The sequence below is a fragment of the Miscanthus floridulus genome, chromosome 1 (assembly GCF_019320115.1).
Source record: "Miscanthus floridulus cultivar M001 chromosome 1, ASM1932011v1, whole genome shotgun sequence".
NCBI lineage: Eukaryota > Viridiplantae > Streptophyta > Magnoliopsida > Poales > Poaceae > Miscanthus > Miscanthus floridulus.
The window spans coordinates 122,663,801-122,675,292 of NC_089580.1; the positions used below are offsets into that span (position 1 = coordinate 122,663,801).

General features: G+C 43.8%; 1 protein-coding gene across 1 annotated transcript; it reads left to right on the forward strand.

Moving 5' to 3' along the window:
• Positions 1 to 7,623: 7,623 nt before the first annotated feature.
• Positions 7,624 to 10,054, forward strand: LOC136492509 (peroxidase 57-like). The gene is made up of 4 exons (XM_066488503.1): positions 7,624 to 7,848; positions 7,975 to 8,154; positions 8,513 to 8,675; positions 9,645 to 10,054. The coding sequence occupies exons 1-4, from the start codon at positions 7,624 to 7,626 to the stop codon at positions 10,052 to 10,054; spliced, it is 978 nt and encodes a 325-aa protein (XP_066344600.1).
• The last annotated feature ends 1,438 nt before the right edge of the window (positions 10,055 to 11,492 follow it).

Below are 11,492 nucleotides of genomic sequence, written 5' to 3' on the forward strand. Positions count from 1 at the left end.
AGAATTATACACATATTACGTATGCACGATACAGCTCAAAAAGATAGAAATGAACCACTGTTCTGGCACTTTTCCACAGAACGTCTTGCAAAAATAAGAAACTCATGAAGCACATGTGCAGATGTGCTCTTCCTCACTTAACTGAACAGGCCCTTGTTCCTCTTTCGTCACCCAAGTAGCAGAGTACTAATCTGTCCTCTCCATTGTATCTTCTCTCAAGCAACAATAGGAACAAATCAGAGGTGATTCTTATTCGGTCATCCAGCCACTCTCCCCCTTCTCCGTCCGTCAGCACATCCTTCTCAGGTGCCTCCACTCGACGTTGTCCGCCGCTGCTTCTGCTCGGATCCAAGCTGTCTGCGGCGAGGTCCCTCGTCACCTGTGCTAGCTCGGTGACCCCATGGGCTGCTTCAAGAACAAACACTTGTATGGTTATGAAAGGGAAGAGGCTTCTGATGAAAATAGGAATGATAGTGCCGACAACTTGTATTGACCATATATTGGAAGTATTACCTGTCCGCAGAGTCGTTGGACACCAGCGTCTCAACTCTGCACCAGTGCGGATGTTCACGTGTGCAGACCGGAGGCAAGAAGCAAATGGATCTGTGTGTGGCGGCCGTAGCAGTGTGGGTCTGTTTTGGGTTTATAAGCGGTAGCCATTGAGTATTGAGTTCAGATTTACGGGCTACCAGATTCGGGTGCAAAAATTTAGGAGGTTCTTGCTCTATTTTTTTTTTCTTTCTATTTCTGTGGTGAACATTAATGCCGATGAATAAATGGCAGGCAGCCTGGTTACTTGTTTAGGACCTGATTTTGTATTTGACATTTATTATACTCATCATACTTTGGTGAATATAGAAGTCGATAATATAAGCATTCAAACCATATTCTGTGGTGAACATTATATTTATGAATAGAAAATTATGGTATTCTGTATTACTTTTTATAAATATTTAATATATGATTTAAATAATCATTTATTTATGATTTTATATATTAAATTATTAGTTTAACACTTCTTTTGTACATATATTATATACTCATACTTTAATCCTGACTTGTTTAATCATATTGTTTTTACTAATCTAGGTATAAAAAGGTAGACACATGATATTAACACGGGTGGTAGATGCTTACATGCATACACGCACACATCCAAATGAGTCATCACACTAAAATACATTTAGGAAAATAGGAGCAACTACATCGTGACTAACATGGATGGTCAGGTTCCACCCCAAGAACCTAAACAGATGAGCTACACTCAATTCACATATATTGAATATCTTTGATTTATCCCTTTATGTACAATTTTTGCCTTCGCCCAATGATTTACGAGGATACATTGGCTATGAATCTTGGCTTTGTTATAACACTACTAGGAACTCAAGGAGACAAGGACCCTTAAGGGCAAGGCCAATGCAAGCAGCATGATTGTTAGCCCCAGCTAAAAAGTTATAGTCCATGTAGACATCGATAAATGAGATCTCTATCTTCACAATGCAGGCCTATTGTCTTGATTTTCGAGCCCACCTTTATCTGTCATACGAGTAGTCTAAAGCACATAGGCCCTGTTTGTTTCAGCTTATAAGCGGCTTATCGGTGGAAATAAGCGAGAATCCCGCCAAACGCTTTGCTTATTTCCACCGATTCTCGCTTATGTGGTAAGCCGCTTCAGAGATTTGAACTACGAGAAGCGAAAAGCGAGAAGCGAGAAAATCTTCGCTTAGATTATAATCAAGCGTGTCTGGGAGAAGCGGAAACAAACAGGGCCATAGAAACACAAGGGCATAGGTTTGAAAATCCAGCGTCATTTGGAGTCAGGCAACGCCCACTTTACTGGTTGCCACAGCCTTTTGTCTGGCAAGGCTATTGTCTCCTCTGGAAGACAATCTGACGCTATGCATGGCTACGATCCTAGCTGATCTAGAGCATCGGTGCGGATGTGGAGTCTCGGGCAGTACTCCAGGGTGGCGCGTTGGGGAAGGCCTTAGTACACTTGCTAGCTTTTGTAGTCAAGGTTGATGGAGTCCTTCGCCTCCAATAGAAATCTTTTTATTTGTTGTATTGACTATTAATGTTAAACTTAATATGTGGAGTTAGTTAGACTATCTAAGAGTAATAATTTTAGAAGGGAAAAATAATTAAATATATCAATTAAACAATAATTATTTATATAATGTTTATCTTGAAATTATAAATTTATAAATTATATAAAATAATTTACATTAGCAAAAAATTGAAGTATTAAAATAATTTTCAATGATAAATATATTAGGTTTAAAATAAATTAAAAAAGTACTAAAATTTATTTAATATTTATGTATCATTAATAATATTAAAATAATATTAAAAGTTACTTATACATATTCTACTAAATAGTTCAATGCATCATTAGTAATATTTAAATTAAATAATTAGTCACTAGTCTTGGAGAGAAAACTTTTAAATTCATTATACCTTGTTCTTTGTAGATATGGATAAATGTCAGATATTTAGTACGGATCTGAAATCGGATAGAAAAAACTACTGAAAAATGAATTCGGATACATCCATTTAATATCCACATTAGAAACAATATGAATACGGAAATCCATATTACAAGTTTTAACGGATACGAATTAGGATAATTCAGATTTCTAGACATCCATTTTCATCCCTAATTGCGTAGTACTAGATTTTTTTTTGCCAAGTCTTCCTCCATTGGGCCATCATCTATCTATATATTCTATCTTCTCCGGAACAATATGTCCATCAAGGTTTGTGTCCCCCGAGTTTGTGCATCCAGTGAAGTAACAAAATTAAAATCAATGGCTCAGGCCTTTCTCGTAGCTTCACCACGATCAACAGACACGGTCACTTTGGTTTCAACGCTCCTTCCCACGCGCCGCTGACACTTTCTCTTTCCTCTCCCCGTCTCCCAGCTCTCCTTCCATAATTTCTGCAATTCCATAACTTCCTTTGACTATCGTTGTTCTTCCAAAGCACGCAGGAGAAAAAAAAAGAAAGATCAAATGTTAACGGGAGAAAATCACGTTTGCCTGCCATGCATATGTATGGGAGACAAATATCATGCCCCCAACCCCACGCCCTCGCCCGCTCGCGTCAACCATGCTGCGTACTTACGTGCAATCCCTCAGCTGATTCCCTCTATTCCTTCCTTTAATCCTCGCCCACTCTCTAATCTTATTTTGCATGCAATTGCTCAGCTGATCAATCAATCACTCGCTCGTCGTCCCCACGCACACGCCCTTGGAGGTATTCTCGATTCGATTTGGCCGGGTTTGGAGAGGGGTTTGGCGTGGCTTCTCATGGCGCTTTTCTGATTTGGACAGGAGGAGGTGACGGTTGAGAGCGCGGCGGCGACGGAGGAGGAGAGGCGGCGGTATCTCGAGTTTCATGCCGCAGGCGGCAGCACTGCCATTGGTGTTGGCGGACACAGCATACACGTACGCCAAGCAGGGCGCGGGCCCACTCCGCCCCGGAGTCGACCATGTTGAGGGCACTGTCAAGGACGTCGTCGACCCCGTCTACAACTGCTTCCACATCATCCCGCTCGACATCCTCAAGCTCATCGACCGCAAGGTAAAGAGGAGGCGTCGCTAATTTCAATGAAATGTAATTAGCAGGTGTAGGTACCAGGATGGAATTTTGTCAATTATTTTTTGAGTTCAAATCTCGTCAATTTAGCCTATGGGTATCGATGCCTCCAGCCCACTCCAACATTTATATTTCTCAAAAAAAAATTGTCAGATTGTTTCAACAGGTGAAATAACAACCAGAGAACTGACAATGCACGTGATCAATTGAATTCAGATGTGGCTATGGATAAATTTGATCAACTAAATGCTGCAGCACACAACACTAAAGGTGTTTTCCTAATATGAAACATGTTTCTTTACAACATTGTTTATTTCGATGATTTAGCTACTCTATATTATACTGATCTACATTTATTTTGTTTATACAGAGTGGAGAAGTTGCGCATCTATTGAGAGAACAACTTGATCGACAAATGGCTGATTTCTTTGCACACATTCATTCTGGTGCTTTGCAGTCTCCAACATAGAGTTTAATACCTATAGTTGAATAAATTGTTTGAGATTTGGAAGTAGTGTGAGTTATTTTGAGAGTTCCAAGTGTTATTATTTTTTGTGTATTGCTTGATTGCAACATTGTCATGGTTAAAGAATTATTGAAATAAATATTATTGGTCTATAGTTGAGACAATTATATTGGTACAATGTATATCTGTTGAGCCATTTTTTCACTAAAACATGGGTGATAATGATAAATCGTTTGCCACAACATCTATTGTTTCACACAATTGAGACTTCTTGCAACAAAATTTGTCATAACTAATATTTTCACACAAATGCTATGTTTTTTAGTGATGAAATTATCGACATAACATGTCTTATCAATTCTCACAAAAAGATCATATTGTGAGAAAAAGTTTTGCCTCTGTAATATATATGTGAGGATGAGTTACATCACAAATAAAATGCATTTGTGTCAATAAGGTGCCACTTTTTTCCATATACACTGTGGCGGTCAACTCGACACAATTGCAACTAAAATAGTGAGAACAAATTTTGACACAATAAACTTGTATAGTGGCGAAGCTTTGGTCACTAACACGTAGTCTTTAGTGACCATATAATTCGTCACTTTTACAACGGTAGCTGTGACAACAAAATTGCCATAAATACTCTATAGTCGTGTCAACTATTCTCACCACTAAAAACATTATAAGTGGTAATTTTTTTGGCCACTAATACATATGTTTTTGTGGCTACGAATGGGGCCACAAATGGCCACTTCACTAGTGGCACCAGCATTCGTCACTAATGAGTATGGTCATTTGTGGGGAACGAAAAATCATCACTAGAGTATCTGTGAGGCGAGTATCTGTGGCGACTAGTGGCGATTTTAAAAGTCACCACAAAGACTAGTTTGTGGCAAAAAAGTAAGCTTTTGTGATGAAAATTTTCGTCACAAAAACCCTTCGCCCTTGTGGTGATATATAGCATGTACACATGACCAATCGATTCATTTGTTCCTTCATTCACGGATCTTATATTATGAGCGTACATGCGTCAAATGATTAGGGCATTTGTGCATTATGCATACATATTCATATTGAGTTGATCTCCAATGAGGTGACTGGAAAGTACATCCGGGGAAAGACCTCCGGTGAAATGAAGAAATTTGGTCAATGTCTGCGTGTGTTGTAGGGGGGCATCAATAAACCACTAGAACACAATTAGATGAACATTATTCTTTACTATACAAAAGTGCTCCGGTTCATATAGTGAAGCAAACACTCTTTTGATGGACTATGGCATATATGCTTCACGACGATACCGGACTTTGTTGTTTGATCTTGTGGACAAGTGATTGACATATATTCCTTGGCGGTTTACTTCAACCTCCAAGGAATATATGTTTCCTCGAGAGTTCAGGAGCACTGCCAAGAAAACTGCACTTTCCTTGACGGTTTGATTTTGGCACTCAAGAAAATCCTTGGCCCTCACGGTAATTCCAGATTCTGGTAGCGAGTTGCATTTTTTTGGGGCAGAGATAGTACTACTCAATGGTACCCTGTTTCCTATATATGGAATATGTTATGTACTCTTTCTTAGGTTAACCCTCTCCAGAAATTTTGGATATATAACAATTCAACTTTTTGAATACACCTTAGAGTATCTCAAAGGAGGATAACATGATCATACAAGATTTAATGAGAACTATAGTCTCCCTCTCTCCATATGACGAATGTTTTCATTTCCAAGAGTCAGGTTTCTTTTGGAGCCTATTTTCCACCTTCTCTCTGATCTTTGTTAGAAAGGCATATAGAGTATTTGGTAACTACTCCCTCCGTTTTAAATTGTGAGTGTTGTTTTGACATTTCTAATACATAACTTTTGCTATACACTTAGACATAGACCATGTTTAGTTTCATTTGCCATGGCAAAAGATTAGCCCCTAAAGTTTTGCTGCTAAACTTTAGTCCTACTTGAGGTGTTTAGATCCATGGCAAAAGTTTAGTCCTCTATAAAAAAATTACTGATTTGCCCCTCTGTCCCCTTCCTCCCTACCCTCCCAGCCGCACGCTCGGCGGTGATGACAGCCATCACCGAGGGGTGAGGCCGGCCCACGGCACGACGGACGGCGGCGGGGAGCTGAAGCGACAGACGTCGGCAGTGCTCGAGGGGGAGACGCTCGCCGCAACCACGAGATCCAGAGGAGGAGGAGGGCGCGGGGGAGGAGAGGAAGCCGCTGAGATCCAGGGGAGGAGGAGGGTGAGAGGGAGGAGATGATGCCGCCGCCAGTGGAGGAGGCCGCGCGGGGGGGGGGGGGGGGGGGGGGGGGGCCGCACCAGCCGGGGTGAAGGGAGGGAGCGCCGCCGGGGGGCTACAGGAGGCGTCGCGCGGTCGCGGGTGGATGGGGGTATGAGGTGTCCTTCATGCACCCAAGGCGTTTTAGCCCAGTTTTGCACCTCTTGAGGTGCAAATAGACTAAACTTTAGCTCTGCACCTCTTGAGGTGCAAATAGACTAAACTTTAGCTCCCTCTCTTTTGCTCACTTTTAGCCCAGGTGTTTAGATCCATTTGTTCAAAACATGGGCTAAAAGTGCTGGGCAAAAGTTTTGTCAAAGGAAATAAACAGGGCCATAGTGCGTGATGTGTCTAATAAGTGCATAGCAAAATTAGTTATGTATGTAGAAATGTCAAAACATTTTATAATTTGGAATGGAGAGAGTAACATTTATCACAACTGAATGAATATTACGGAGTATAATCGAGCAGTGACATGAAACATTGTTGAGCTATATATGCATTATAAGTTTATCCATGAACTTCTATATATGTCTCACAAGATGACTTAATTTGCTCAGCAAGGATTGGTCGATTAGTAGCATTAGTTGATCGAGATCCAAATAAGGCCTTGTATTAGGGCAATGTAGATGTATAGATATTCTAAAATGAATGGGCACGGTACCAGCCTGGTGATGCTGAGCTGGTGAGTTGCCTGAGCACCGGCATCCGATCCACCAGCCTGCAGGCACGTGTGGTGGCACGGCTACTCAAGCGCAAGCTCACAGAGCCCTACGTGCAGTGCCAACCGCACAGGCTCCGAACGACGCAGCACGAGTGCACGACTCTCCGCGCAATCCCAGTGACTGGCGACTGCGTGCTCTGCCCACTGGTCCGCGCGCGATCTCTAGGCTAGCACGCATCTTCTCTGTCAGGTCAGGTCTTCTGAACTAGAGACAGCTATGCTACATAGCCCACCACCATTATATTCCGTGTGCGGCTTCTTGACCCCATCACCTTCACCTCACCTCACAGAGACGCAGAGGAGATCGGAATTCGGAAGGGGAGGAGAGAGTCGCCCACAACTACCACCACCACCACCACACCAGCAGCAGCAGTAATCTCCCTGCTGCTCGAACAAGCAGTGTGTTATTATAGCTAGGCTGCGGCTGCACATGCACTGTGCTGTGCTGGTCAACAATACACTTCTCTTTCCACCAGTACAGTCACGAAGAAGTACTCCATCAGAGTAGCAGCAGCAGCAGTATTATAGCCACCACCACCGATCAGTCGACCGGAGACGATGCAGCCGGCTTTCTCCGCCGCGCTGCTCGCCGCCTTCCTCGTCGTGCTGGCTTATTCAGCCGTGAGCTGCCGCGGTCAGCTAGCCAACAACTACTACGCAGGCAAGTGCGGCAACTTCAGCGTGGAGGCCATCATCCACGACGCCGTCAAGGCCCGCCTCGTGTGGGATAAGAGGATGGTCGCCGGCCTCCTCCACCTGCAGTTCCACGACTGCTTCGTCGCCGTACGCAAACACCACCATGCCTGCTAGCTAGCTAGCTAGCTTTCTTCAATATCTCGTATCATCTATCGATCGATCCATCAATTTCATTATTATTGATTTATTTGTTGTTGAATATATGAAATGAAGGGGTGCGACGCGTCGATCCTGCTGGACGGGCCCAATACGGAGAAGACGGCGCCGGAGAACAGTGGCATCTTCGGCTACGACTTCATTGACGACGTCAAGACGGCGCTCGAGAGAGTATGCCCCGGCGTCGTCTCCTGCGCTGACATCATCATCGCCGCAACAAGGGACGCCGTTGGCATGGTGAGTCACCCGGCCCCATTTGTATGCTACACGATCGAGCTGCGAACAAGCAACAATGCCGATTTTTTTTTTGAAGAAAGCAACAATGCAGATTGATTTTCTTTTTGAGGAATCGCAATGTCGAACTGAATGACGATGATTGACTTCATTTGCTCCTTTGGCATATGATGATTTATCTTTTGGTTTTGCTAAGAGCAGACAATGGCTTCAATTTGTAATTATTCATTACTAGCTAGGCAGGCTACATCACATTGTTAATCCTTTTGTTGTTTTACTACTTACTATTTACAAAGTGATGATTTATTTGCATTTGAACAAAGTATTAATCTGCATGTACAACAATGCAACGCAAGTCCAGTGCGGAGGGCCGAGCTACCAAGTGCAACTGGGCAGAAGGGACGGCATGGTGTCACAAGCGTCAATGGCGAGCATTCTGCCGGGCCCCAACGTCGATGTCCCCACTGCTATCGATCTATTCGGACGGAAGGGCATCAACGCCCTCGAGATGGTCAGCCTGATGGGTACGTCGCCGCCTATATGTTGCAATTTTATTTTAATGCAGAAAATGAGACATAAAAAGTTAGCGAAAGATCAATATATACGTACGTACCGGTTTTACTAGCGAGTACAACTTGTGTTGAAAGTTTTACCATGACCCACGTGCATGCATGTCCTCTCTTCGGTAACATGAAGCAGACTGGTTTTACTAAATAAATTAGCCTCTTTTGACCTAGAACACAGCTAAGCGTATTGATTCGAGGTGCAGATATCAAGCAGAGCTCAACACATGGAATATCACGTACACGGAACACCAGTGTTGTGTTGGCACATAAAATAAGCACTTCGTATACTTAGATATGCGTTAGTTTAATGAGCTAGTTTGCTGGTCTAACGTTATACTAGCACCACTATATATTATTGTTTGTGATTGGTACAGATATATCATATTTATTACGTTATTTCCCCTTTCCATATCTATCCCCATGCATGATGATCTCACTACCCAGCTCCTCATCAAACCGTAAATCATAATAAGTAATTGCTGAATGAGTTATTCTGATCGAGGTCTCAGACTTAGAGCACACAGGTAATAAATGAGTTACCAAAGAGTAAGAATCAAAGCTAATCACGCCGGACACACAAACTGCTACTCTTTCTAAAGAGGTTGTTTTAAGTCAAATATTTTAAACTTTAACTACAAATAAATATTCTTTTGGGTTGAGTTTGAAAATATAAAAGTGATGTAAATAGATTTATCTCAAAATGTAATTTTATAAAAGTATATATTAACTATATTTATAAATAAAATTAGCCATCAAAATTGTTTTTAGAGGCCGTGTCGATGTCCAAAACAACTTTCTTTAGAGATAGAATAGTATAGCCATCGATACAATGCAACTGCATCTTTAAAATAAACTATACTAACAGTTTTAAGCGCCAGTAGTTTTTTCATACAAATAATCCGGCCCTGTCTATTCCTTTTCTTGCAGGCGCGCACACGGTGGGGGTGACACACTGCTCCGTGATCCACGACCGGCTGTTCAACTACAATGGCTCCGGCTCGCCGGACCCGGCCATGGACCCTATGTACGTGTGGATCCTGACGACGTTCGCGTGCCCTAAGGGCCAGGCCTACGACAACATCGTCTACCTGGACGACCCCTCCAGCATCCTCCTCGTCGACAAGAGCTACTACTCCCAGATCATGAAGCGCCACGGCGTGCTGTCCGTGGACCAGGCTCTCGGCGACAACAACGCCACCGCGTGGATGGTGAACTTCCTCGCCACCACCGACTTCTTCCCCTCCATGTTCAGCCACGCGCTCAACAAGCTCGCCGCGCTCGACGTCCTGACCGGCACCGCCGGCGAGATCAGGACAAACTGCCGGCGGACCAACTGATGGATCGATCTGCTGGCAATCAATTAATTGATGCACAAAACGAGGTTAATTATTACCAGCAGCTAGCTAGGAGTAGCTAGCTAGACGAGCAGCTGCTGCGAGAAACAGAGAAAGAAAAAAGAAGAGAAGAGAAAGCATATACACGCGGCCGGAGACCAATGGATCGATGACTGAGGGAGCATTGCCATCAGTGATATAGCATGTGGTTTTACCATAGTTAATTTGAGTAAAGATTCAAACTACTGGAGTAGTACAAGGATCATTTTTTTTGGTGTCTGTACGCTAATTCTTTTGTACGTGGCCGGTATAAAAATAAACGTTCCATGCATATACACCACTACTTTATACTATATATATATATATCAGTATTTCTCAAAGGAGAAATGTTTATTGCTTCGTTCTTCTTCTCAGTGAAGGAGGATAAATGATCTTTTCTAGCGCTGCAACAAAAAGAGAAATTAGTGCGGCCAGACAATGAGGTCAAATGAACACCTTGGAGGGGGCGTCTGCTAGACTATGACAAAGCAGGGTAGAGTGCATCCCGAGAGGGCATCGGCCCCTCTCCGGGATGCCGACGGCCAACGGGCTCTCCCTTCGTGCACATCTGGAATCTTCGATAGTAGATCAGGCCAGTTTTCTTTTTATTCCATCTTCCAAAGTCGCCTTGGACCAGCCACCGGCCCGCGGCATATGGCAGTTTTCTTTTTATTCCATCTTCCAAAGTCGCCTTGGACCAGCCACCGGCCCGCGGGCCGCGGCATATGGCATCTGCTGCCACAGTAGCGGCGCCCTGTGGAGTACTAGAGGGCAAGGGCGCAGTACTCCTTCAGTTCTAGCAGATTCGACTGTGGGGAAGTAGCAGCAGAGAATTTCTTCAGATCTGGAAGCCGCCCGACCCCTCCACTCCAGCTCCGATCTTGGAGGAACTCGCCTGCAGCTCCGATCTTTGGATTTTGGTGTTTGATGACTAACACAACTAAATTGGACTAATGAATTTGCAAGTGTTTGTTTTGTAGTTCAATAGGGTATAAGACGTGACTTGGACAAAGGCGACGTGATGATCCGATGATCAACACCATAAGCAAGACCTTAGGAGCATAAGAAAAGACCCAAGATATCAAGCAAAGTCCAAGCATGAAGATAGGAACCAAGCCGTACGCAAGATCGCGAAGAAATGAGCTCGCAGAGGCGACCGGACGCTGGACCGGACGCTGGAAGCGCGACTAGACGCTGGCGGCAACCGACCGGACGTAGGGCATCAGCGTCCGATCGAGTACAGAGAGGTTCCAGGCGCGCGAAACTGCGACCGGACGTGTCCGGTGGCAGGCGACCGGACGCTGGTAGCGTCCGATCAGTGGTTCGTGGCTGCAACGGTCAGGACGACCGGACGCGTCCGGTCAGGACGAGTTTAGCGTTCGGTCAGTAGCAGAAAAGCGGG

Bases quoted from the DNA above. Each gene is read 5' to 3' on its own strand.
- LOC136492509 (XM_066488503.1), top strand. From the start codon at position 7,624: ATGCAGCCGGCTTTCTCCGCCGCGCTGCTCGCCGCCTTCCTCGTCGTG. The intron at 7,849-7,974 runs GTACGCAAACAC...TATGAAATGAAG, and splicing joins TCCACGACTGCTTCGTCGCC to GGGTGCGACGCGTCGATCCT. The intron at 8,155-8,512 runs GTGAGTCACCCG...ACGCAAGTCCAG, and splicing joins CAAGGGACGCCGTTGGCATG to TGCGGAGGGCCGAGCTACCA.